Source organism: Bufo gargarizans, chromosome 2 (genome assembly GCF_014858855.1).
Source record: "Bufo gargarizans isolate SCDJY-AF-19 chromosome 2, ASM1485885v1, whole genome shotgun sequence".
Lineage (NCBI taxonomy): Eukaryota > Metazoa > Chordata > Amphibia > Anura > Bufonidae > Bufo > Bufo gargarizans.
This window is the reverse complement of record NC_058081.1, coordinates 346692222-346718866: the sequence shown is the minus strand read 5'-3', so window position 1 is coordinate 346718866 and position 26645 is coordinate 346692222. Positions and strand designations below refer to the sequence as shown.

The window sequence follows — 26645 nt, the reverse complement described above, 5'->3', positions numbered from 1 at the left end:
TCATTTTTGTCATTTATTTTGTTATGCCATCAAATACAATTTCTGGAAGACCTCATTTAGTCAGGCTCCCGCTCCACAAGTCTGCACTGATTAACACTTTTATTTACACTACACAAAACCATAAATCATGCCCTCTTGACATGGCGACAAAAAAAAGTGCAGATTCTGTAGATAATAAATGCATCATCTGTAGGGTCTTCACACCACAAACTTATTCTTGCTAAGGGAGCTGCTCTTGGTAGCGGTGTCTGCATGTGCTTGATAACCAATGACCACTTTGGAAGACAGGCCCAGCCTCTCCTTGTACACTTTACTGTAGAAAAAAAAAAAAAAAAAGTGCTGAGTGAATGTTTTCACTAGTTATGATCGTATTTCTCTGGTGCTTTCGCTAACAGTATCACGTTTGTGTACATTACTATGCATTTAACCAGTCAGAGATCGGGTCATTTACTCCCCTTCCTGACTAGGTGCAGATAATGCACGAGTCTTAGGCCTCTTTCACACTACCGTATGGCTATTTCAGTGTTTTGCGGTCCGTTTTTCACGGATCCATTCTTTTTTGTTTCCGTTTTTCCGTATGGCATATACAGTATACAGTAATTACATAGAAAAAATTAGGCTGGGCATAACATTTTCAATAGATGGTTCAGAAAAAAACGGAACGGATACGGAAGACATATGGATGCATTTCCGTATGTGTTCAGTTTTTTTGCGGACTCACGGAACGCGATTTGCGGGCAATAGGACATGTTCTATCTTTCAACGGAACAGAAAAACGGAAATGGAATGCATACGGCGTACACTTTTTTTTTGCGGAACCATTTAAATGCACGGTCCGTATACAGAAAGCAAAAAACGGCCCGCAAAACGAAAAAAAAAAACTGTAGTGTGAAAGAGGCCTTAAAAAGCCATACCTTATCGAGTTCAATTATGTACATTTTTGCACCTTTTTCAGTGATACACGGGGCTTCATTTTTATTTGATCTTTTTTGTTTTTTTACATCTACAAAAAAATTTAAAAAAATGAAAAACCTAAAAACAGTACTTTGATTAAAATGTCCCTTCTCTGTAACAGGCTTCTCCTCCTCCCCCCCAATAAATAAAAAAAATAAAATGAAACCAGACAGAATGCTGATTTCCGTTATTTAGTCTCCATTGAACTATATGAGGACAGATTAAAACGGAAAGGTTTCCAGTATATCAAAGCTATAACTGAATTGAAAATGCCTGTGAACCCCCCTCCCCCGAGAGCAGCCTCCACGCAGACTTACCCAATGTGAGTAACCGCTTCTCTGTTTTCAGCCTCTCTGGTCCAGATTGCAATCTTATCTCCTTTTGCCCGAATGTTGATGACCGCGCCACAGACTTCTTCACTGAATTCCTCAAAGGCTTCTCCAATTAGACATAGTAACTGGACAAGGAGGAAACTGCTCATTTAAATACACTTGCAATGGATTTTGATAAAAATATTCTGGACAAAAGTTTGATGAAGTTGGGCACTAGAGATGAGCGAATTCCCGGTTATGAAGTTAATTTGAGATTAGTTTACTGGTAAAAGGTGAATTGTGTTATGGATTCCGTTACCATGGACCATAACGCAATTCTATGACGGAATGCAGAAACAAAATGCCTTTGGAGGCATTTAGTTATTCATTCCGTCATAATAGAAGTCTATGGGCTGCAAAACGGATCTGTCCCATTTCCGTTTTGCAGCCCATAGACTTCTATTAGGACTGAATGAATAACTGAATGCCTCCAAAGGCATTTCGTTTCTGCATTCAGTCATAAAATTGTGTTATGGTCCATGGTAACGAAATCCATAATGCAATTCAGTAAATACCACAACACACACCAGCCCCTCAAAATATGAAATTCGCTCATGGGTTCTCATTTACACATGTAACACCATAACGATTGGAGCGTCAGATACTTCCAGTTCCCTACAGTCAGGATGTTCAAGTGGATGAGGTGTGTATTTTTTTTTTCCCTATCCAGAAAAATTGGTGCCACTATGGGGTTGAGCGCTACTGGGGGGCATTTCATATACAGGGGGAACTGGTGGAAATTCATCTGTTTTTCCATGGCCATTTTTTAGCAGCCATGACTAATTGACTCCCCCCCCCCCCCCCCCACCGTCTTACACAACTGTAGCCTTAGGAGACTGGAACCTGCAACTGCCCAGTGCGACCTTTAAAGTGTTTGTCCCACAGGATAGGTCTGATCACTGGGGGCATGGTCATGTCTGACCAGCATCCCTGATTAACTCAATGTCCCCATGAAGATATAAAAAAGGTACAGACAAAAAAGAAATACACACTAGAATATATTTCGAAAATCTGTTTCCACAAGGCGGTACATCATGTTTTTGTAACAGATTTACACAAAAATCTACAAACACCAGAAAAATTAGACATTTCATATCCTCCCACCAAGGTCATGGGAAATTGGCCTTCACACAATGAAGGGTGTAGAGCACCAGATACAGAGCCTTTGTTTTCTAGCAGCTGTTACTTACAGTCTCAAGCCAAAGGGAGTCCAGGTCACTGTGACGCTGCTGCTTGGAAAGAGTGATGAGCCACCTCCCTCCCCTCTTGTTCCGACTATCTTCCCACATCGGTTCAATCCCATCCTGGGAAAAAAATAAATAAATTAGATAGATATATAGAGAGATAGAGATCTATCTATATCTACATATAATATTACATACAATAATACATACAATATACATACACAATTCTTCAAACCAAACTACTTTTTAAAGCAAAGGCTGCCACAATAACATACAAATGCTAAAACCTCCAAGTAAAGCCTAATAACTGAACTACAGCTGATGTAATTTCCTTACTAGTAGATTGTCATTTTTACTAATGCGTAAAGACTCAAGATAACAGTAACTTTTTCAGAAACCAATTTGATTTTATTTAGTAGTCAAATGCAGAAGGTGATTAACGCGTTAACCATCCAACATGTTCACGCTTCTTTTTGTAACTTATCTTAATACAGACCCTCACCCTCTTCCATATGGAGGTTTGTTGCAGTAATTTCTACTACAAAAAATCCACAACATACATGTAAAACACATACATGTTTATGCAGCAAACACATTTCTGCAATAAACCTGCCAAATTTTGCTGCGGATCTGTAACGCCCTGCTAGGGGGCATTACCACTCTTTGCCCCATCACCATCTTTAATGGTGCTTCCTGCATAATGTGTATTTACCCCTAGGTAATACACAAGGTGTAACTGTATTTGTGACTTCGTATACATTGCACTTAAACCATTACAGTCTACCAGCAGACGTAGTCACTTCTGGAAGTGCCGTGTTAACCAGAATGGAGCCCTTCTTCCATTCTAGCCCCCTCTCTAAGGAGGGAGGAGTTGAGTTAGTTAGAAGTCAGTTAAGAGTACCCCTGTAAGGGGAAGGCTGTGTGCCAGCCAGCAGAGGGCCTGAGGGCCCATGCTACAGGCCCAGAAGCCAGGAGGAAAAGGTTCCCTGGACCCAGATCAACATAAAGATAGAGTCAGACTATTGAAGATTAAGTTGCAGCAGAAATCAGCAAAAGGAAAAGTTCCTATATAATCCAGTCAAGATAGAGCTGAAAGTACAGTTGTAGCAGAGCTAAAAGTGTTTGCCTGCCAGAACTTCATGCCAAATCCTGCTGGTAACCTAGATAAAGCCGGAAGATTGTCCCTTGAGAGTTTATGCCAAGTAAAATTGTAAACCATTTCAATACAAGTCTGGACTCAATTTCTTCACTCACAACCCTGTTTGCACTACTTCAGACTACAATGCCTGGGGTTCTGGATATCCAGGTAGAAACACTGACAAATGCAAAGCTACACCTAAAGGGACACTATAGGCAGCCCTTACACCACTCGCATTCCTACACCTGGTTCCACCATCACCTACATAGGGTGACTTAGTCCCTCGTTGCTGCAATGCAACTGGCGTCAAAAAATAAATAAATTACAATCACCACATCGTAAAGAGACCCCTGGCCCATTTCACCAGTAGTCCGCTGCAGATCCATGGCAAAAACCCTCAACAAAATCAGCTGCATAATTACTTATGGTTTTTGCTGTGGATTTCACCTTCTCCATTGCAGAGGGTGAAATCTACAGCATAAATGGACGTGCTGCAGATTTTAAATCCACACTGCAGTGTACGGTTGAGATTTCTTAAATCTCATTCTCCTCGCTGGTACTGTACAATGCTACAGACTTTCTGCATGAATATCCTCAGCATATCCACCATGCATGAACATACCCTAACATGCACATATGAAGCCGTGTCTAATGCAGGTCTTGGACAATGATGGCCTAGGACTGGCATAGACATGGTTGTTACCCCATTGCAAACAACTCTGACCAATGATTAACCCGTAGAATACCAGCACCGTACATGTAGGGCACTGGTATCAGGGTCACAAATCCCAGCGCTGTACAGCAACGGTGCTCTGATCTGCAGCCACTCGATCAGCTGCAGGGGTCCTACAGTCAGATAGCCAGGACCCCTGCTGACCGCAGCATGTGTGGTATCCTGCCGGATGGCTATCGGGTCCCCACACTTCTGTGACTGGGACCCGATAGCACGGAAGTCAGCCTGATGCCTTCCATGAGCCTGTGAGATCCAGCCCCCTGGATCTCTCAGGCAGGAAGGCTGTAAGTGTATTACAGTGAGTAATACACTTACAGCCAATGCATTACAATACAGAAATACTGTAATGCATTGTAAAGGGGATCAGACCCCAAAAGCATCCTGTTCCCAAAATAAATAAAGTAGGCATTAGGTATCGCCGCGTCCATATTGACCGGCTCTATAAAAATATCACATGATCCACCCAGTCAGGTGAACGCCGTAAATAAAATAAAAACAGTGTCAAAAAAAGCGATTTTCTGGTCTCCTTGCCTCACAAAAAGTGTAATACCAAGTGATCAAGAAGTCTTATGTACCCCAAAATGGTACCAAATAGTCACCTCATCCTGTAAAAGAAAAAAAATCAGCCCCTACTTAAGACCATAGCAAAAAAAGGCTCTCAGAAAATGGCTACACAAAAACAAGATTTTATTCTGTTCAAAAAGGCTTTCACTGTGTAAAAATGTATAAAAGTAATAAACATTAGGTATTGCCGGGTCCATAACAACCTGCTCTATAAAAATAGCACATTATATGCCCCCCCAGGTTAATGCTGTAAAAAAATTGCCAATTTTTCACCTTGCCTCAAACAGATTAATACCAAGCGATCAAAAAGTCTTATGTACCTCAAAATGGTACCAATCAATCTGTCACCTAATCCCACAAAAAAATGAGCCCCCAAATAAAACAATCCCTTCAATCCATCAAAATCTGCACTGCCCAAAAACATTTTATTGGAAGAAACAAAACTTTCATTATAACAGCCAAGTGTTTCCAAAATCTGTAAAACACTTTAAGGGGTGAAATTTACAAAATGGGGTCACTTTGAGGGTTTCCACTGTAGGGGTACGTCAGGGTCTCTTCAAATACAAAATGGTCCCTAAAAACCATTCTAACAAAATCTGCCTCTGTCCACTATGGGGTATTTATGTAAACTGCAGAATCAGTAATAGAGCGAGGTTTATTTTGCCGTCTACCCTTGCTGTGTTGCAAGAAAAAAAATAACAAAAAATAAATAAAATCTACCCAAAAAGTGACATTTTGAAATTTCACCTTCATTTTCCTGAAGGTGAAATTTCATTTTTAATTCTTGTGGAACACCTCAAGGGTTAACAAAGTTTGTAACATCAGTTTTGAATAATTTAAGGGGTGTAGTTTTAAAATGGGGTCATTACCATCTGTCTTAAAAGTAGAGAAATCCAAATTTAGAAAAATTGAGAATTTTTCCCAAACGTTGGGATTTTATAAATAAAGATGAAATATCGACTCAAATTTGCCTCTCATGAAGTACAATGTGTTACAAAAAAAAAAAAAAAAAAAAAGTCTCAGAATGGCTTGGATCAGTAAAAGCGTTCCAAAGTTATTACCACATAAAAGGGACACGTCAGATTAGCAAAAATTGGCCTGGGATTTAAGGTGAAAAGTGGCCCAGTACTGAAAGTGTTAAGCATGGAAAGTACTTTGAAAACAAAGCAATACCTTAAGTGTGGTCTCACCTTAAAGATTGAGTAGTCACAGCCAGATGACAACTTGCTTGCAAGCTGAATATGTGTATACAGTCTGAGAAGGAAACCACAATGGTTAATATATTGATTCAGAGGAATCCCGGGATGCAAGTCCCGTACGTACATTTTGAGTCCAAGTTACTCTGGTTAAAGGTTTATCAATAACTTAAGGGGTTATCCCATGACTAATGTAAAAAAAACAAAAAAACAAACAAACCAGACATCATATAGTACATGACAACCTCTTTCTAGCAAAGCTAGAACCAGCCCTGTACCTCACATGGATCCAGAGTTCTCCTCATTCAATGCGCTGCTAGATTGATATCAAGAAGGCAGCTCAAAGGAAGTGTCTTTTCTGCTGCAGCTAAGGGGGCATGCCCATGCTCTCCCTATCCCAGCTCAGGAGCCAGTTGGAGGATGAAACTGAGCATGTGCGGCCATCTCAGGGAGCAGGTCAGAGAAATCAGAAAAAACAAAACCACCACAAAACCAAAACCACAAACAGCAGGTGGCGCTATACAGATATATTTTATCAAATAACTCAGTGGCTATGCAAGAATAGGCATTCCTATATAGGGCTGTGTGCATTTTGCAAAATGTGTAACACTGCCAGTATTCATGTTTTGCAGACCTGCAACTTGCAGACCTTAAAAAACGGATATGGTTGTGTGACTGAGCCCAGCATGGTCTGTCTCACTGCGAATATACCCTTCCACACTGGCTAAGTTTTTAATTGCATGCAATTGCAAAAGTATTTAAAGCCAGGTGCTTGTTTGAAAACTGTAGAATAGTTTTCATGTGACAACCCCTTTACTCATTTAGAAAAAGGTTATAAAAGTATATGTCCCAAGACATTAGTACAATGAGAGCAAATATATGAAAGACGTTAAAATAAGAAAAAAGTGTTTTTTTAAATGCGCAAGATGAAAAACGTAAAGAGGCGAGTGACCTAAATATAGTAGTGTTGGGCCGAATAACAGTCCAGTAATGCTCAATAGGGTGCACAAAGATGTGGTCATAGTCCCCACTCAGTTGTAAGGGGGACCACTGTGAACACCCTATAATTAATAAAGACCCAGATTTAAAAATACGAATCCCACTGCTACTGGTGATTGGATTTTTATATCCAGTGAGCAGGATAATTGCCACTGCACCAATTATGAGCTGGTGGGATTAGTACTAAAAAGAAGGCTATCCCCTCTGGGATTGGCAGGTAGTCTAAGGCCTCTTTCACACTTGCGTTGTCCGGATCCGGCGTGTACTCCACTTGCCGGAGGTACACGCCGGATCCAGAAAAACGCAAGTGTACTGAAAGCATTTGAAGACGGATCCGTCTTCAAAATGTTTTCAGTGTTACTATGGCAGCCAGGACGCTATTAAAGTTCTGGTTGCCATAGTAGGAGCGGGGGAGCGGTATACTTACAGTGCACGCGGCTCCCGGGGCGCTCCAGAATGACGTCAGAGCGCCCCATGTGCATGGATGACGTGCCATGCGATCACGTCATCCATGCGCCTGGGGCGCCCTGACGTCACTCTGGAGCGCCCCGGGAGCCGCACGGACGGCAAGTATGCTGCTCCCCCGCTCCCCACTACACTTTACCATGGCTGCTAGGACTTTAGCGTCCCGGCAGCCATGGTAACCATTGAGAAAAAGCTAAACGTCGTATCCGGCAATGCGCCGAAACAACGTTTAGCTTAAGGCCGGATCCGGATCAATGCCTTTCAAAGGGCATTAATTCCGGACCCGGCCTTGTGGCAAGTCTTCAGGATTTTTGGCCGGAGCAAAAAGCGCAGCATGCTGCGGTATTTTCTCCGGCCAAAAAATGTTCCGTTCTGGAACTGAAGACATCCTGATGCATCCTGAACGGATTTCACTCTATTCAGAATGCATTAGGATAATCCTGATCAGGATTCTTCAGGCATAGAGCCCTGACGACAGAACTCTATGCCGGAAGAAAAGAATGCAGGTGTGAAAGAGTCCTTAGAGATGTAATGTCTCAAAGAGGAACCCCGTGGGGTAACATTTGCAGCATACCAAACTGTCCAGTACCCAATCAGCCACTGGGCAGTTGAAGTCAGCAAGGGGGAACGGCTGTCCACTTTACTGCCCCTCATATGGTGCACAACAGTAAGAGGTAATTGCTGGTCTGGCCATCGTACCAGCTACCAGCATGCTGGTGGTACAATAGCCAGACCAGCAATTTCCTCTTACTGTTGTGCACCGTACAAGTGTCAGTGTATGAGGGGTGGTAAAGTGCACAGCCTTCAACTGCCCAGTGGCTGATTGGGTACTGGACAGTTTGGTATGCTGCAAATGTTACCCCACTGGGTTCCTCTTTGTGAGACATTACATATCTCTAAGACTACCTGCCAATCCCAGTGGGGATATCCTTTTTTAGTACTAATCCCACCAGCTCATAATTAGTGCAGTGGCAATTATCCTGCTCATTGGATTTTTATATTCAATCACCAGTAGCGGTTGGATTTGTATATTTAAATATATGGGTCTTTATTAATTATAGGGTGTTCACAGTGGTTCCCCCATACAACTACTGTGTGGGGACTCTGAAGACACTACTATATTTAGGTCGCTCACCTTTTTACGTTTTTCATCTTACGCATTTAATAAAACCTTTATTTTTTACGTCCCTTTCATATATTTGCCCTCATTGTGACAACCCCTTTAATTGCAGAGAAAGGCTAATGGTTCCTTCCCAGTCATCATCCCATGTAAAGATGGCCAGCGATCAGGTGACAAATGGGCACATTATATAAATTTTCGCGAGAACACTTCATAAATTGTAAGACTATTATAGTACCCCATTTAAGTAAAAAAGGCCCAAGCAATCGGCAAGCATGCAGACAAATAGATTTTTGAGTAGTTTGCTTAAACAGCTTTCCCTATAACATTAGGGCATGGTGAGGGGCACAAATGGGACCCTTTCCCAACTACTGGCAGTAGTAAAAAGCCACGTCTTAATGACTCTTGGCTCTGAACTGCTACTGTTCATAGAAAACAAAAGTGAGAGAATGTCAAGAAGATAGTTGTAGCAAATACTTGGTTTGTCACATGCCTTTTTAAACATTTATGACCCAAGCAATCCAAAAAGAATCCACTTTGTTTTATCTGCCAATGGGAGATGGAAGTATTGGAAAGTGGAGCGGCCCAAGTCTACTTTCACACTGGCGTTTTGGTTTCAGTTTGTGAGATACATTCAGGGCTCGCACAAGCGGTCCAAAAAGGATCAGTTTTGCCCTAATGCATTCTGAATGGATAAGGATCTGCTCAGAATGCATCAGTTTGCCTCCGTTCCATCTACATTCCGCTTCGGAGGAGGACACCAAAACGCTGCTTACAGCGTTTTGGTGTCCGCCTGACGATGCAGAGGCAAAATGATCCGTCCTGACAGAGATCAGTTTTGGCTTTGTTACAGATAATACAAACGGATCCGTCCCCCATTGACTTTCAATGGGGTTGAAGACAGATCTGTTTTGGCTATGTTACAGATAATACAAACTGATCCGTTCTCAGACGCATGCGGTTGTATTATCTGAATGGAAGCGTTTGTGCAGATCCATGACAGATCCACACCAAGCGCGAGTGTGAAAGTAGCCTAAAACAATTTGTGGCAATACTATGACAAAATTCTCTCTCAAAGTAAGCCAGCCATTGCATGGTATAAAGACTGGACAGTCAAAAGGTTCACCCGATCCATCATAAGGCATCTGCCTCTGAAAAATGTGGTGGAGTTTTAGACAGTGTGTAATTTGACAGATTAGTAAATCTGTTCCACTGTCTGGATGATTCTCCATAGGCCTTCCTTTGGGCTAATACGCATTACCCTCTGTTCTGGACCTGAGCGGATAGATTTCTATGTCTGGACATGTCAGACTTCTCAGTGACACTTCTGAGACCTTACCATGCCAGTCTCTGGATCCATAGCTCCCAATGCTAGTACACTGCTTACCGATTCTCTCTGGCTCTAAGGCACCGACCACCAACTTGTTCTTCCGCAGCCGGATTTAGGCCTCCTTTTGCTCACTCAGTGTCAAGTCCATCTGACATGACATGCTCTCCTCTACCACATCATCTAATGACACATCTGTGTAGGACTGTTAGTAATGGGCCCTGCTGACCGACACCTTCCTCCTGTAAACTGGCATCCAGGAATCCTTATTCCTGGTGCTACCTGCTCTGACAGGGCATGTGGTACTGCCACATGTCATAGTTCACCAGCCTTACAAAACATGGACTAACTGGTTCATGAGGGCCAAAAATTACATGGTGTACCACCACACGAACAGCATTAAACAGGTTCTTAGAGGCACATCTGCACAGTATAAAAACGCAAGGTGGGGGGTTAATTGGGGTCCCACCCACTTAGGGGGGCACTTTGTCACAATTTTGTTGCCCAAAATATTTTTTATGTCATCGGGGACCACTGTATGTAGTAATTTAATACGCACATCCATTTATGCTAGTTCCCACATTCCTGAGGCAATTGATATACTTACGCCCAAAAGTCTTCTACTGTGTTGAATGTTGTAACAAGGCGCAAGTTACACTGCCACGGCTGGCTTTTCACATTTTTGAAGAACCAGAGGGCCCATCTAGAAAAGTGATACAATTATCAGTAATATAGTGAATACTGATCAAATTATGAACTGACATTTCATGAAAGAGCTATACATGGATACTATAGCATTTCAGACCTTGAAGCACTGTCATATCTGACTAGCTGGACTTTCAAATCAACTTACTCTCTTCTCAGCTTGTTTTACTTGCGATGCTCCCACCCTTTTAAAGAATGAATTCCACAGCTGGGAGTATGAGCCGAGATAGCACCGATGCAGGACTATCCACTTAGTACAAAGTTAAAGCAGTACTCTTTCCAAATTCACAAAATGCTAATACACAGAAGCAGCATTGAAGTCTTTTTTAAAATAAAAATATGGACCCACAGATTTCTTTGGTTATGTTACAGATCTGTAACACACAGATCCATAATTTGATCTTGGGGAAAACTGGACATAGACCCTACAGAGACCCTTCCTTGTGAGTCAATGCTCATGGGGCAACCTGAGCCCTCCTCACAGCCACCAGAATGGTAAAGAATAATCTGATGCTCCCCTCCTGACTCCTAAATTCAACTATTACTATCCTGAGGCAACTTGAGTAGGAGGACAGAACATGGCAGCTAACCATGGCCACCACAGAGGGGCTTTTTTTTTGGGGGGGGGGGGGGGGATTTTGGGCTGCTGGGGTATTCTTTTGCTCCACACCATGGTATTTCTTTCTGCTGGGGTGGTATAATGTACCGCAATATGGTATTGCTGGCAATGCCTTTTGTCAATTTGGACCAGACTCCAAAATAAGGCCACTTATTTTTTTCCAGGGCCAATTTTTGTACAGTCTGCCCCTGTATCGTCTTATACACAAGTCCTCAAGTGCCACAATATTAACTTATGCCCTAGTCACAGGAGCATCTGATCAGTGTGGGTCCCACCCCTGAGAACCCCACGAATAGCACCCTGTGCACCAGAAATTAAAAAGGAGCAGCAGGTCGAACATATACTGCTCCATTCATTTTCTATAGGACTACCTGACATAACCAAGTACAGTGCTTGGCCATCTATGGCAGTCCCATACAGAATTAATGGGTTGACCTGCTGTTCCTTTTATACTTCTGCATGGCATCCCCCATTCTCATAACTGATGGGGTACCAATGGTCAGCCTCCACCTATCAGATGCTTATCCCCCATCCTGTAGAAAGGGGATCAGTTAATATCGTTGCACAACCCTTTAAAAGGGAACGGTCACATTCAACATGCTACTTCAGCAGTAGGCAGCATGTGTTAAAGCAAAAGGAGTATAGTAAACATGACAACCTCCCTTTAAACTGAAAGGAGCTAAAGAGAATACCTAACCATCACTTGGCACGCTCTTAGAATGCCTAGATCTTTTTCACCCAAATCCCAATTTCAGAACCATGTCCTTTTGGCCCAACTAAATGTAAATAATATTCTAATGTAAACTGAATAGTTATTGGAGTGCTCTATTGTATCCTGCCAACTGAATGTAGTCAAATCCATTCTCCAGTGACCTGTAAATGGCTCCTCAGTTGGTGGGAGGGTTCATTTCATCTCATAGAAGGAGAGAGAGAATAAAAAAAAAAAAAAGGCTCTTTGTATCCAAGGCTTTAAAGTAGAATAAAAGGAAAGCCTCAAACCATCCGTTACTAAACACATAGCTTAGTACTGCTTAATGCTGTACAGAGGGTTATATCTTGGGCATATAAACGTTCATTTTAGAGAGAATTAGGCCTGGTTCACATTTTGCTTTCTTGCAGCATAGCCTGGCCAGGGGTTTACGGCCTGGTAATAGGTGGGGGTGCCCTTAGTGTCAGTGGGTGTTGGGGTGCAAACAGGGGCCCCTTGAGCAGTATAATGCAGAGGCGGTGCAGGTAAGTTGTGGCACAATGATTAGGCTGGTTGTGGGCGAGAACAAGTCAGCTGGGCAGCTGTTACACAAACACTTGCAAAAAGGCTCCAAGTCTCTTCCCAGGTAGTCTTCAATATTCCCATTTTGGCCAAATGGATGCAAATCTCCAATACTTGCTCTGTATGGCACTACAATGCCCAACTGCGGGATGTAGTTTAACAAATGGCCAGTTTGTCACCTTAGTAGGGTACCTTAAGCTCATCACTCAAAGCTAATTCAGCGCCATCCACAACCAACATATGCATTACCTTCACTGGCTTTTTGTCAATGCGCTGTGAAGTGGCGCTCAACCTTCTGTAAAGTTGTATGCTTCCCTCCCGCAGAGGCTAGCTTGTCTCACATTTAGGGCTCATTCACACTACAGTGCGAAGCCCATGCCTGTATTGCGGACTGCATTTTCGGATCCTCAATACACGGGTCCCGTTCTGTGGCCATTCCACATCACGGATGCGGACCCATTCATTTCAATGGGTCAGCAAATCCAGAGATGCAGAACAGAACACTACGGAGTGCTTTCTGAGTTTCCGTTCTTCCGCACCGCAAAAAGATAAGGCTTGCTTTATCTTTTTGCGGACCCATTCAAGTGAATGGGGCCACGATCCCCATGCAGCTTCTACACAGCAGGTGCCAGTGCTTAGCGGTACACAGCACGGGCTTCACACAGTTGTGTGAACAAGCCCTTACTTTGATTGCCTTTGACTTACAGGGGCTGCTGTGCTCCAATCTGCTGCGAATCCTTGCAATTCCATGCATTGAAGACCGCTCCTCACACATCAACTATCTCTCAGACTCACCACTGTTCCCAGATCAGAAAGGGGGGGGGGGGGGCAGCTCACACCTAGAAACTGGATATAGGGCTGGTAATTTAATGCTGTACCCCATATACAGCTCTTACAAGTTGCTGCACATACACTACTAACAAAAAGGTAGGAATATTTGGCTTTTGGGTGAAATTTATGGAAAACTTAATATCACTGTAGCGTGAACTTCTCACGAAAGTAGAGCATTTACGTAAACATGCAATTGAGATTTCCTCATCTCAATTTATATAAAAGAAAAAAAAAAAAAAGTGGTGGTTATACCCACACAAAAAATGTCAATGTCTCAATAACTTGTCATGTGGCCTTGAGCTTCAATTACAGCTCGACAACATCTCACAAGTCGACTTATCTGCTGAAACATGGCATCCCATTCTTCTTGAAGGGTGGCCCTCAGGTTATTGAGGTTCTGGGGTACAGAGATAAGGGCCTCTATACGACAATCAACTTATCTCATAAGTTTTCAATGTGAGGTCTAGAGAAAGTGCTGGCCCCTCCAGTCTCCAGCAGCCGGTCCCTAATGATGCGATCTTAATGAGCTAGTCCATTATCGTCCATGTAGGTGAAATTAGGTCTGCGTTGTTCATGCAGAGGCACAGTGACTGGATTAATGAGGTTATTCAAGTAGTATGAGCTTGTCACTGTACCATTCACAAAGTGTAGGACAGTTCTGTATTGACTACACACCTGCCCACACTAATACCACCAAAGGCTCATCCGGTAACAACAGTGACGGATGCATAGGCGTCTCCAACATTGTTGGCGGCCATAATTTCTACTCAGTGTGAATCGAGTTTCATCAGTGAACAGCACTGAGGCCCACTGGTCCAACATCCAGTGTAGATGCTCCCTGGCCCATGCAAGATGATGACGCCTGTGCCTGGTGCTGTGGTCCGGTACCTTTGGAGCTTATCTAGCACGCTGATGTAAATGGTTTTGAATGGTCTGAATGTTACACTTGGGCACCTCTAAACTCCCTTAAATGTGCCTAGAGTTGTGCGGCATTCATCATCCAGTTGCGCAGGGCATTGGTCACAATGAAGCAGTCAGTGTTGGATGTGGCCGAAGGACGTCCACTTCTATGCCTTTTCCAGTCTGTTGCAACCTGCTGACACTAAGCTCAGTGGCAAGTTCCATCTGAGACGGATCCGTCTTCAAAATGCGTTCAGTGTTACTATGGCAGCCAGGACGCTATTAAAGTCCTGGTTGCCGTAGTAGTGGGGAGCGGTATACTTACAGTCCGTGTGGCTCCCGGGGCGCTCCAGAATGACGTCAGAGCGCCCCGTGCGCATGGATGACGTGCCATGCGATCCATGCGCGTGGGGCGCCGTGACGTCACTCTGAAGCGCCCCGGGAGCCGCACGGACGGTAAGTATACTGCTTCCCCGCTCCCCACTACACTTTACTATGGCTGCCAGGACTTTAGCGTCCCGGCAGCCATGGTAACCATTCAGAAAAAGCTAAAGGTCGGATCCGGCAATGCCTTTCAAATGGGCATTAATTCCGGATCCGGCCTTGCGGCAAGTGTTCAGGATTTTTGGCCAGAGCAAAAAGCACAGCATGCTGCAGTATTTTCTCCGGCCAAAAAACGTTCTGGTCTGAACTGAAGACATCCTGATGCATCCTGAACGGATTTCTCTCCTTTCAGAATGCATTAGGATAAAACTGATCAGGATTCTTCTGGCATAGAGCCCCGACGACGGAACTCTATGCCGGAAGAAAAGAACGCAGGTGTGAAAGAGCCCTTAGTCTCATGATGTGACAACGTGAACAGCATGATGAGGATGACTTTTTAATACCAATTCTAATTGAACCAGGAAATTTGTCGATTCATGGATCAAACACCTGTTGTGAGTTTTTTTCCGGTAAGCTCCTTGTTAAAGATCAAGTTGTGTAAGAAGTACTCAAAGAATAGGACATGCTCTGTTTTTTTCAAGGACCGCGGAACAGAACTATTAATGCGGACAACACACGTTGTGCTGTCCGCATCTTTTGGGGCCCCATTGACATGAATAGGTCTGCACCCATTAAGCTAAATTGCAGAACAGATGCAGAGCCAGAAATACAGCCATCTGAATGAGCCTTTAAACAGAGAATACCTTTCCAACTGACTCCAGTGCTCGGACATGCAGATTCTGGACCCTCTTGTTCTCCCTTTTGTGCAGTACTGTAAAGTACAGATGGCTTTCTTGATGCAAAGCTCCAAGGAGTGAGGACATGTAGCTTCTCTCACTTAGGCCTCATGCACACGACAGTTTTTTTTCACGGCCCGCAAAACGGGGTTCCGTTGGTCCGTGATCCGTGACCGTTTTTCTGTCCGTGGGTCTTCCTTGATTTTTGGAGGATCCACGGACATGAAAAAAAAGTCATTTTGGTGTCCGCCTGGCCGTGCGGAGCCAAACGGATCCGTCCTGAATTACAATGCAAGTCAATGGGGACGGATCCGTTTGATGTTGACACAATATGGTGCCATTTTAAACGGATCCGTCCCCATTGACTTTCAATGTAAAGTCTGGAGTTCTGTTATACCATCGGATTGGAGTTTTCTCCAATCCGATGGTATATTTTAACTTGTAGCGTCCCCATCACCATGGGAACGCCTCTATGTTAGAATATACTGTCGGATATGAGCTACATCGTGAAACTCATTTCCGACAGTATATTCTAACACAGAGGCGTTCCCATGGTGATGGAGACGCTTCAGATTAGAATATACAAAAAAACTGTGTACATGACTGCCCCCTGCTGCCTGGCAGGTGCTGCCAGGCAGCAGGGGGCAGACCCCCCCCCCCCCTGTTTTTAACTCATTGGTGGCCAGTGGGCCCCCCCTCCCCTGTTGTTAACTCGTTGGTGGCCAGTGTGCGCACCCCCCTCCCTCCCTCTATTGTTTTAATACATTGGGGCCAGTGTGCGCGCGCCCCCCAACCCCCCCTCTATTATTTTAATACATTGGGGCCAGTGTGCGCGCGCCCCCCCAACCCCCCCCTCCCTCCCTCTATTGTTTTAATACATTGGGGCCAGTGTGCGCGCGCCCCCCCAACCCCCCCTCCCTCCCTCTCTCTATTGTTTTAATACATTGGGGCCAGTGTGCGCACCCCCCCAACCCCCCCCCCTCCCTCCCTCTATTGTAATCATCATCGGTGGCAGCGGAGTAGAAGATTTTCATACTTACCTGCTTCTTGCTGCTGCGATGTCTGCGTCCGGCCGGGAGCTCCTCCTACTGGTAAGTGACAGCAATGCGCCGCACAGACCTGTCACTTACCAGTAGGAGGAGCTCCCGGCCGGACGCAGACATCGCAGCAGCAAGAAGCAGGTAAGTATGAAAATCTTCTACTCCGCTGCCACCGATGATGATTACAATAGAGGGAGGGAGGGGGGGGGGGGGGTTGGGGGGGTGCGCACACTGGCCCCAATGTATTAAAACAATAGAGGGAGGGAGGCGCGCGCACACTGGCCCCAATGTATTAAAACAATAGAGGGAGGGAGGGGGGGTTGGGGGGGGCGCGCACACTGGCCCCAATGTATTAAAACAATAGAGGGAGGGAGGGAGGGGGGTGCGCACACTGGCCACCAACGAGTTAACAACAGGGGAGGGGGGGGGCCGCACAATGATATTCAAACTGGGGAGGGGGGGGGGGGTCTGCCCCCTGCTGCCTGGCAGCCCTGATCTCTTACAGGGGGATATGATGGGGTTAATTGTACTATCATATCCCCCTGTAAGAGATCGGGTGCTGCCAGGCAGCAGGGGGCAGTCTTGTACAAAGTTTGCAGTGTATTCTAACTAGAAGCGTCCCCATCACCATGGGAACGCTTCTGTGTTAGAATATACTGTCGGAAATGAGTTTTCACGAAGTGAAAACTTAGATCAGAAAAAGCTTTTATGCAGACGGATCTTCGGATCCGTCTGTATGAAACTAAAACCTACGGCCACGGATCACGGACACGGATGCCAATCTTGTGTGCATCCGTGTTCTTTCACGGACCCATTGACTTGAATGGGCCCGTGAACCGTTGGCCGTGAAAAAAATAGGACAGGTCATATTTTTTTCACGGCCAGGAAACACGGCTCACGGATGCGGCTGCCAAACGGTGCATTTTCCGATTTTTCCACGGACCCATTGAAAGTCAATGGGTCCGTGAAAAAAAACGGAAAACGGCACAACGGCCACGGATGCACACAACGGTCGTGTGCATGAGGCCTTAATCAGCTATCACTAGACACAGGCTGACTCAACTAAGGGCAGACCCAAGTTTATCACATAGCTTCCTACAAAAGCGCGAGTCAGGATTGTTAACCCCCGACTTAGCCATACAAAACTATACTGGGTTATACAATACACCAGAATATTTAACATTTAAATAATACTAAACAATTTTCAAAGTAACCTATGCTGGGGTACTGCAAAAGCAGTAAAATATGAAGAGTAAACCCACTTAAAGCCTTAAAGCCTCTTCTCTTGATAATTGAAGCCACTCCCCTTGGAGCCAGCCTACAGTTCCCTTTGGGCAGTGCCATCATCCTTAAAATGGCTGCAAATGGAGGGGCATGTTGAAACTTTGAAGGCCCAGATTTACTAATGTATCTGTACCTTGAATTGGTATAGATAGTGCTAAATTGTCCCAATTTGTGCAACTACAGTTTCTCCAATTTCTTGACTTGCATGAAAAGCGGCAGGGCTCGGTAGCGAGGGGCCTGGCTTAAGATGAGACTTTAGCACCAAAATGATTAGTACAGAGCTAGAGAAAAGGTATCTCTGCAAGAAGATCATCCAGTCTAAGTCTAGGCAGTCTAAGCTTATGTCATCTATGGTATTCGTAAACTTCTGCAAGAAGATCATCCAGTCTAAGTGTTTATATAGCCCAGGGATCAGCAACCTCAGTCACGCCTGCTGTTCTGAGACTACAACTCCCAGAATCCTCCATTCACTTCTATGGAAGTTAGAACAGCCAAGTGTGCATGCTGGGAGTTATGGTTTCACAACAGATAGTATATGAAAGATCACTGATCCCTGGTATAGACACATAGCTGTGGTTCACCTGATTAAAACTCTGTTTTTCACTCGATCAGATGCTCCGTTCCAGAGATGGGATACTTCTTCAAAGTGCAAATTAGGTGTTTGGTACAATGAAGGTGTCCCCATTGTTCTCATTGCACCAAACACCTAATTTGTATATCAGGAATAACTAACTCAGGAACTGAGCCTCCGATTAACAAAAGAAAAACAATTTTAATTGGGTGAACCACAGCCGTGTCTGTGCAGACAGGAAGGTTGCTAGTGAACGATTCCCTTTAAAGCCTATGTAAAGTGTCCATCCCTTTGATATACTGTATCTAGCTTCTGTACGGGCACATTTTCACATTGCAATCAGGCAAAACACTCCATCTGATGGCCATGTGTGAATATGCTCTAACACTCAGTCATTTATTATCATGAATATAACACATGCCATTTCCTCGTCTGACAGACTAGATCCAGTCTAGCTCACACAAGTCCCAATCAGGGGATAGCAAGTTATTTTCTAACTTAATATTAACCAAAATTAGTTAAGGGTCAACTGGAGGCCTTTTCTAAGCTCCATGAGTACATTTTCCAACCAGAGCCTTCCACATTGCTAGGCTGTGTTTAATCCACCTATCACAGGGCGCCACCTTGTGGACAAACCCTACCAGTTCTCACATAGAATCGAGCTTCAACTAAATTCTGGTTTCTCATTACCTGCTCTGTAAAAGATGCATTTCCACGTGTTCAACAGCAGCCACTTTTTTCTTTTTCTTCTTCTCATCTCGTCGGGGTATATTCTTAATGGTTAACTAGAAGAAAAAGATCACATAGCAAGCATGTTTGTTAGAGGTGGTTGGTACTATGGCCATGCAGGTACATAATGGTGTGCGTTTCATTGCAGCCCAAACACTCAAATCACAATGAATGCATGAAGTTTTGTAAAAATTCCTGTGATCTTCAACTTGTTGCAATCAAACCGTAAATGCACGCTGGAATACCGAAGGTTACTGATCCCCGCCTTAAGGGTATGCCACGGATTTCAAATCTCCAGCAAAATTTGTGACAAATCCGCAGTGGAACTTCCACTGAGGAATCATAACAAAATCCACTGCAGGAAATACACCCATATACTGTATGTCCATACATGATGGAAATCCTGCAGAAAATCTGCAGTGTTTCTCCTGGAAATGGCAAAAATACAATAAATAAGGTGCATTTTTCGTTGCAGATTTCAGAAGTGCTCCTGGGTTGATTCAGATTTCATTGTTAAGAGTGAAACGTGCAATAAAAATCCGCTGCCTACACAGATTTAAAATCTGTACCACAAGTCACTGTCTGCGGAAGGTTTTTCCACTGCGTGAGAATTGCAAAATCCACAGTATATCCTCTGTTACATAGCGGCCAACATAGCAGGTCCACTGAAGATCTGTCCGAAAAAAAGTGAGGATTTGGCTACAGATATGCATCAGATTTTACCCTGTACATTGCAGAGTTAAATCTGCAACAAAAGTTGACATACTGCATGTCAAGTTATGCTGGTCTTTATTAAATGACCCCCACCGTCTGCAGCAACTTCCTGCATCCCAGCTGTTGTGAAACTACAACTCCCAGCATGCTGCATTAAATTCTATGGGAGTCCGAAGCAAGTGTGCATGCCAGGGGTGCTAGTTTCACCACAGCAGGGGTGCTGGAGGTTGCCGTTCCCAGTTTTAGGCCTCATGCACACAACAGTTTTTTTGTGGTCCGCATCCGAGCCTTATTTTTTGCGGCTCGGGTGCAGACCTATTCACTTCAATGGGGCCACAAAAGATGCTGTCCACATCCGTTGCACTGTTCCGTGGCCCCGCAAAAAAAAAAAATTATAGCATGTCCTATTCTTGTAAGAATAAGCATTTCTACAATGGGCTGCCCATTCCGTAAATTGCGAAAGGCACACGGCTTCCGTTTTTTTACGGATCCGCGGACTGCAAAAAAAAACAAAAAAAAAAAAAAACTGAACGGTCGTGTGCATGAGGCCATAGGGTATATGCACATGGCAGAGTAGTTTAGGCAGACTTTCCAGTGGTATCCGCACCAAATCTGATGTGTTAAACGTGGATTTTTATGCATCTTACGCTATGTGTCACAAAGGGTAAAACCTACACTGCTGATCCGCACAATTGATGTTGTAGATTTCCAATGCTGCACCACAGGCCAGTTTCTGCACAGAACATTTCCACACACTACATGAGACTTTGAAAATCTCAGCTGGTAATGTATTACATGGCAGATTTTCTGCACAAAATACCCTAAAATTACTTTGCTGCTGGTCTAAAATATTGCAGACTCTGCACGGAGCCCCACTGTGAGAAATCAAAAGACAGCGGACCTGTTCTATATTCCCCCTATAACCACTCCCTGCTCACCTATACAATGGTCCACACACTGTAGCGTCATTTATTATAGTGTTTTGCGCCTGTTTTAGTTTAATTTTTCCTATTTTAGATTGTCTAATTTTTTTAGGTGCATTTACTAATGAAACTGAAAGTGCACCTGTTTTGGGTGCATTTGCGCCTCTTTCAACAATTCTCAGCTTTAGACAGATTCTGGTGCTTTTTGGCTTATGCATGTAGGTGCACGTTATGCATGAATTAGGCACAGCAATATACTCATTTTTACTCCCTCCAGGGGTAGCATAGTTCCGTTTGTCTGCTTTGTGTTGGGCCGTGCTACAATTTGTTAAAATAGTGGCATCAGCAGGTAGACGTGCACCTTTTCACAGACATATGTATATGGCCGTAACCTTTTAAATCTAGCATACAACCGTTTCACTGCACCAACTCATGAGCCGACCAGTGAGTAGCCCAATTGCACACGATCCACCCGCGCCCTGACAAATATAAAGACGCATCGCCAAGTTCGGAAATACTATGCAGAATAGTGACACTGGTCTAATCACCCTCTAAAAAACAGACAAGCATGAAAAAATAACCCCCCTGCATGGTCACACGCCATAACAGTTATTACATGCAGCTTTTCTGAGAGTTGCCATGATCTGCAGCTTGTTTAGAAGTAGTTCAGTGATAAGCCACATCACAGTACCATAGGAATAACCCACACAAACACCTTGCTCCGACTCGTGGCTTGGAGCTACAAACTATACAGGGGTATTTCAGTTATGTTCTTACCCCTATTCATAAAAAAAAAAGTTGACTGCTCAGAATGCACAAGGCTGGTATCAGTGTTTTGTGGATCCACAATTGGGCAGAGCGGCCGGTTGGGAATGCGTGCAGCCGCTCCACTCTTTTCTATGGGAGGTATTGACAGTCGGGTACAACGCTTTGTTATCTCCGGAACTCCCATAGAAATAAATGGAGTGACAGCGCATATACCTGATCAGCCACTCTGTTCACTTCCACAGGGTACAAGGTCCCCATTCTCATGCTCAATGGGGGTCTCAGCAGTAGGACCTATTTCAACTAGTTCACTCCTTACAAATACAATACAGACAAACATGTCAATACAACAGACATAAGACAACCAAAAAAGTTACAAGCATCTAGCCATCATCTTTTGTGTAACCTGCAGTCCATAGGAATACACGGACTGCATGTACATACATTCAGGAGATATAATGGGGAGGGGGCAATAGCATTACTATCGAGTGCAGCAGGTGTGGAGTATTTTCCAGACATGTTACTCCATAGTCTTTTCTATATACTGTAACTTCAAAACGTCTGTAAAACACAAAAGACTGCTACTGATAACACAACAAGGCACCTAACGCTGTATCTGTCTTCACTCCACCACTTACTCCTTCAGCTGTAGCCATGTTAGGTTAGCAGAGGACAGCCTGGACCACAGCTGCTATCCCACCTTTTATATGGAGCATAATTAGCTCTTAAAGTAGCAGGACATTACTTATAAAGCTAGGTGAATACAGCCATGTCTCTCTCCTATAGGCTAGGTCTACACAGCAATGTATGTCGCGTGACAATAAGTCGCAACTACACTGCAACATGTGTCGCGCAACATTTTTTATAATGGTAGTCTATGGTGTTGCACTGTGACATGCTGCGACTGCAACAGTTGCAGAAAAATCTGTCTTAAATGGCAGTCGCAGCATGTCGCAGTGCGATACCATAGACTACCATTATAAAAATTCTCGCGTGACATTGGTGTGACAAAATGTTGTTGTGTAGACCTAGCCTAAGTCTACATGATGACATTTTGTCGCACCAAATCGCGCAACAATTTTTATAATGGATTTTCTGCAACTGATGGATTTTTTTCTGCAACACCATAGGGCTGTTTGACACGAGCGAGTCCATTGCGGGAATCGCGCTCCGTGTGTGAGTGTGATCCTCTGCTCTGGACTTGCAGGAGCGCACGGCATTATCATGATTTATAATGCTATGTGCCTCTGCTTGGCCTTACTTCCACAGATTCATAGTGACATAAAGCTGTCAGTATGATTCTGTAGAAATAAGGTCAAGCAGAGGCACATAGCATTATAAATCATGATAATGCTGTGCGCTCCTGCAAGTCCAGAGCAGAGGATCACACACACGGAGCGCAATTCCCGCAATGGACTCGCTCGTGTAAAACAGCCTATAGACTACCATTATAAAAATGACCGTATGTGTTTTGCAGTCCACAAAAAAAAAGGATGACCGTATATGGTCCGTAAAAAAAACTGATCGGAGACAAACATTCGTGTGCATGTAGCCTTCGGCTACATGCACACGACGTATGTGTTTTGCGGTCTGCATCCATATGCCATCCATTTTTTATTGCGGATCCATTGTAACAATACCTAAAACGGACAAGAATAGGACATGTTCTATTTTTTTTGCAGGGCTACGGAACGGGCATACTGATGCAGACAGCACACGGTGTGTTTTCTGCATTTTTTGCGGACCCATTGAAATGAATGGATCCGCATCCTATCAGCAAAAAAACGGAACGGACACGGAAACAAACAACGTTCGTGTGCATGAGGCCTTAGTGGCAGGATATTTTACCACTTTTCTTCCAAGCTCTCTGAGACTGGGTTTCCATGTTCAGAGATTTAGATCTCATGCACACGAACGTTGTTTGTTTCCGTGTCCGTTCTGTTGTTTTTTTCGCGGATAGGATGTGGACCCATTCATTTCCATGGATCCAAAAAAAATGCGGATAGCACACCATATGCTGTCCGCATCAGTATGAACGTTCCGTAGCCCTGCAAAAAAAATTAGAACATGTCCTATTCTTGTCCGTTTTAGGCATTGTTACAATAGATATGCAAAAAAAAAAACGGATGGCATATGGATGGACCGCAAAACACAGTCGTGTGCATGTAGCCTTCTGATGCAGTTTTTGAAGCCAAAGCCAGGTGTTGGTCTCCTACTGACAGCCCCGGGAAAATGTGCGGGTGCGTTGTGGGAACACGCGCGATTTTGTAATGCGTTTTGCACTCGGGTGAGAAAAATCAAGCATGTTTGGTACCCAAGCCCGAACTTCTTCACAGAAGTTCGGGCTTGGGATCGGTGTTCTGTAGATTGTATTATTTTCTCTTATAACATGGTTATAAGGGAAAATAATAGCATTCTGAATACAGACTGCTTAGTACAATAGGGCTGGAGGGGTTAAAAAAAATTAAAAAATTTTTTTTTAAAAATATATATATATTTTTTTTTTAACTCACCTTAGTCCACTTGATCGCGAAGCGGCATCTCCTTCTGTCTGTCTTCTGTGCTGTGTGGACTAACAGGACCTGTGGTGACGTCACTCCGGTCATCACATGATGTTTTACCATGGTGATGGATCATGTGATGACCGGAGTGACGTCACCACAGGTCCTGTTCCTCCACACAGCACAGAAGAGATGCCGGGCTGCGCGATCAAGTGGATTAAGGTGAGTTAAATAATTTTTTATTTTTTAACCCCTCCAGCGCTGTTTTACTATGCATTCTGTATTCAGAATGCTATTATTTTCCCTTATAACCATGTTATAAGGGAAAATAATAATGATTGGGTCTCCATCCCGATCGTCTCCTAGCAACCGTGCGTGAAAATCGCACCGCATCCACACTTGCTTGCGGATGCTTGCGATTTTCACGCTTCCCATTCATTTCTATGGGGCCTGCGTTACGTAAAAAACGCATAAGTGATGCGTGAAAATCACCACTCATGTGAACAGCCCCATAGAAATGAATGGGTCGAGAGTCAGTTAGGGTGCAATGCGTTCAACTCACGAATCGCATCCGCGTGGAATACTCGCCCGTGTGAAAGGGGCCTAAAAGTTAGATTTCTGCAGTAATGGGGGCATAGATACAAGTAGGAATAGGCTAGTTAGGTTCAGCTGATATTAGCACATCGCTAATGTCAGCTAGCTTAATAGGGTTAATTCTGGGGACAGAAACCCTTTAAAGGGTTGTCCAGCTTTGGATCCAGTGATGTGATGCTTGGGAGGGGAAACATGGCACCGCTGTGTTCAATAATTGACTGCAGCCACACAGGGGGAGGGGGGGATTTACTGAATGAGCCGGAACTCAGTGGCAGTGGGCAGGTATGTTCCTCTCTTCTGACTGGCGAGGAAGGAGGGAATTACTGCAGCACAGGCCCATTCACTTAAATGGGACTAAACTATGCCTAAGGTTACATGCACACGACCGTATGTGTTTTGCGGTCCGTATGCCATCCGTTTTTTTTGTTTTTTTTTGCGGATCCATTGTAACAATGCATAAAACACAGAAGAATAGGACATGTTTGATTTTTATTGTGGGGCTACGGAACAGACATACACGTTGTGCTGTCCGCATTTTTTGCGGACCCATGGAAATGAATGGGTCCGGATCCTATCCGCAAAATTGAATGGACAAGGAAACAAACAACGTTCGTGTGCATCTAGCCTAAGGCAGTGATGGCTAAACTTCGGCACTCCAGCTGTGGTAAAGCTACGACACCCAAGATGTACACTTGCTTGGCTGTTCTCAGAACGCTATAGAAATGAATGGAGCATTCTGGGAGTCGTAGTTTCACCACAGCTGGAGTGCCAGAGTTTAGCCATCACTGCCTTAGGCTACATGCACACATACGTTGTTTGTTTCCTAGTCCAGTTAGTTTTTTTTGCAGATAGGATGCGGAGGAAGGGCTCACGCGCAGGAATGTGTGCGACCCGTTCCCGTATTGTGGGCCGCAAACAGCCGGCACTGGTCACGTGCGCTCCGTATCACGGAGGTGAACCCATTCACTTGAATGTGTCCGCAAGATACGGAGCGGAAGCCCACGGACATAGTACGGAGTGCTTCCGTCGGATTTTAGTCCGTTCCTCTGCACCGCAAAAAAATTGAACGTGTTCCTTTTTTTTTAGGTGCAGACATAATGTTACAGATCGGGCACACTATTTGCGTTCCACAGCATGGGCTGCACACGAACGTTCGTGTGCATGAGCCCTACGCCATATGACCAATGAATGTGAAGTCACTTGCCTAGGGAGAGGCTTCAGTGACCACCGGAGTGCCACAGTCTTTACAAAAAGCTGATTGGCGGGGTGAGAATTCAGTATTAGGGTTCATGCACATGGCCGTAGCTGCTTTTGTGCTCCGCAAATTGTATGGACACTGGCCGTGTGTGTTCTGCACTTTGCGGAACAGAATGTCCCACCCTCTATAGAATTGTCCTATCCTTGTCCGTAATACTGACAAGAATAGGACAGCACATTGTCCCATTGAAGTGAAGAAGTGAATGGGTCCGCATCCGACCTGCAAAAAATGCGGATCAGAGGCGGCAAAAACAACAGTGTGCATGAGCTCTTACACATTCGGACAACCCCTTTATGGAGGGGCATGATTCACATTTAGGCACAGAATCTGCACAGTTTTTTCTATGTGGTTTTTCCATTCTAAGACCATGTTCATACAACAGATTTTCCACACAGATTTTAGAACATATTATGCACCAAAATCAACACAGAAGCTGCTATGTAACTGATGTATTGTATTACATGCAATGTGTCTGGTTATCCAGCAGGTGGCAGTGTGTCTGGCAGAGAGAGACCTTTAGATAGAATGCAACTTACCAAACCCTTCTCCCCTCTTTTGGGCAGAAATGGGCTGGTCCTGCTTACTACCAAGGGAGGGGTTGCATGAAGTTATATTTAGTCGAGAGTGAAGTTGAGAACTGGAAGGAGAGCAGACATGTTGTAGTAAGGGG

General features: G+C 44.2%; 1 protein-coding gene across 1 annotated transcript; it reads right to left on the bottom strand.

The window, feature by feature from the left end:
- On the bottom strand, positions 1-22278 carry LOC122925889 (eukaryotic translation initiation factor 4E-like). The gene is made up of 8 exons (XM_044277235.1): positions 22261-22278; positions 19182-19276; positions 16637-16648; positions 10659-10754; positions 6135-6198; positions 2516-2629; positions 1272-1411; positions 1-313 (listed from the first exon to the last, which is right to left on the bottom strand). Exons 1-8 carry the CDS (start codon positions 22276-22278, stop codon positions 199-201), a joined length of 654 nt encoding a protein of 217 aa, XP_044133170.1. The 3' UTR covers positions 1-198.
- Positions 22279-26645: the final 4367 nt, after the last annotated feature.

Bases quoted from the DNA above. Each gene is read 5' to 3' on its own strand.
- LOC122925889 (XM_044277235.1), bottom strand. The intron at 6,199-10,658 runs GTAAGTATATCA...TTTCCTTCTCAG, and splicing joins ACAGTAGAAGACTTTTGGGC to ACTGTATACACATATTCAGC. The intron at 2,630-6,134 runs GTGAGACCACAC...TTTTTTTCCCAG, and splicing joins GTGACTACTCAATCTTTAAG to GATGGGATTGAACCGATGTG.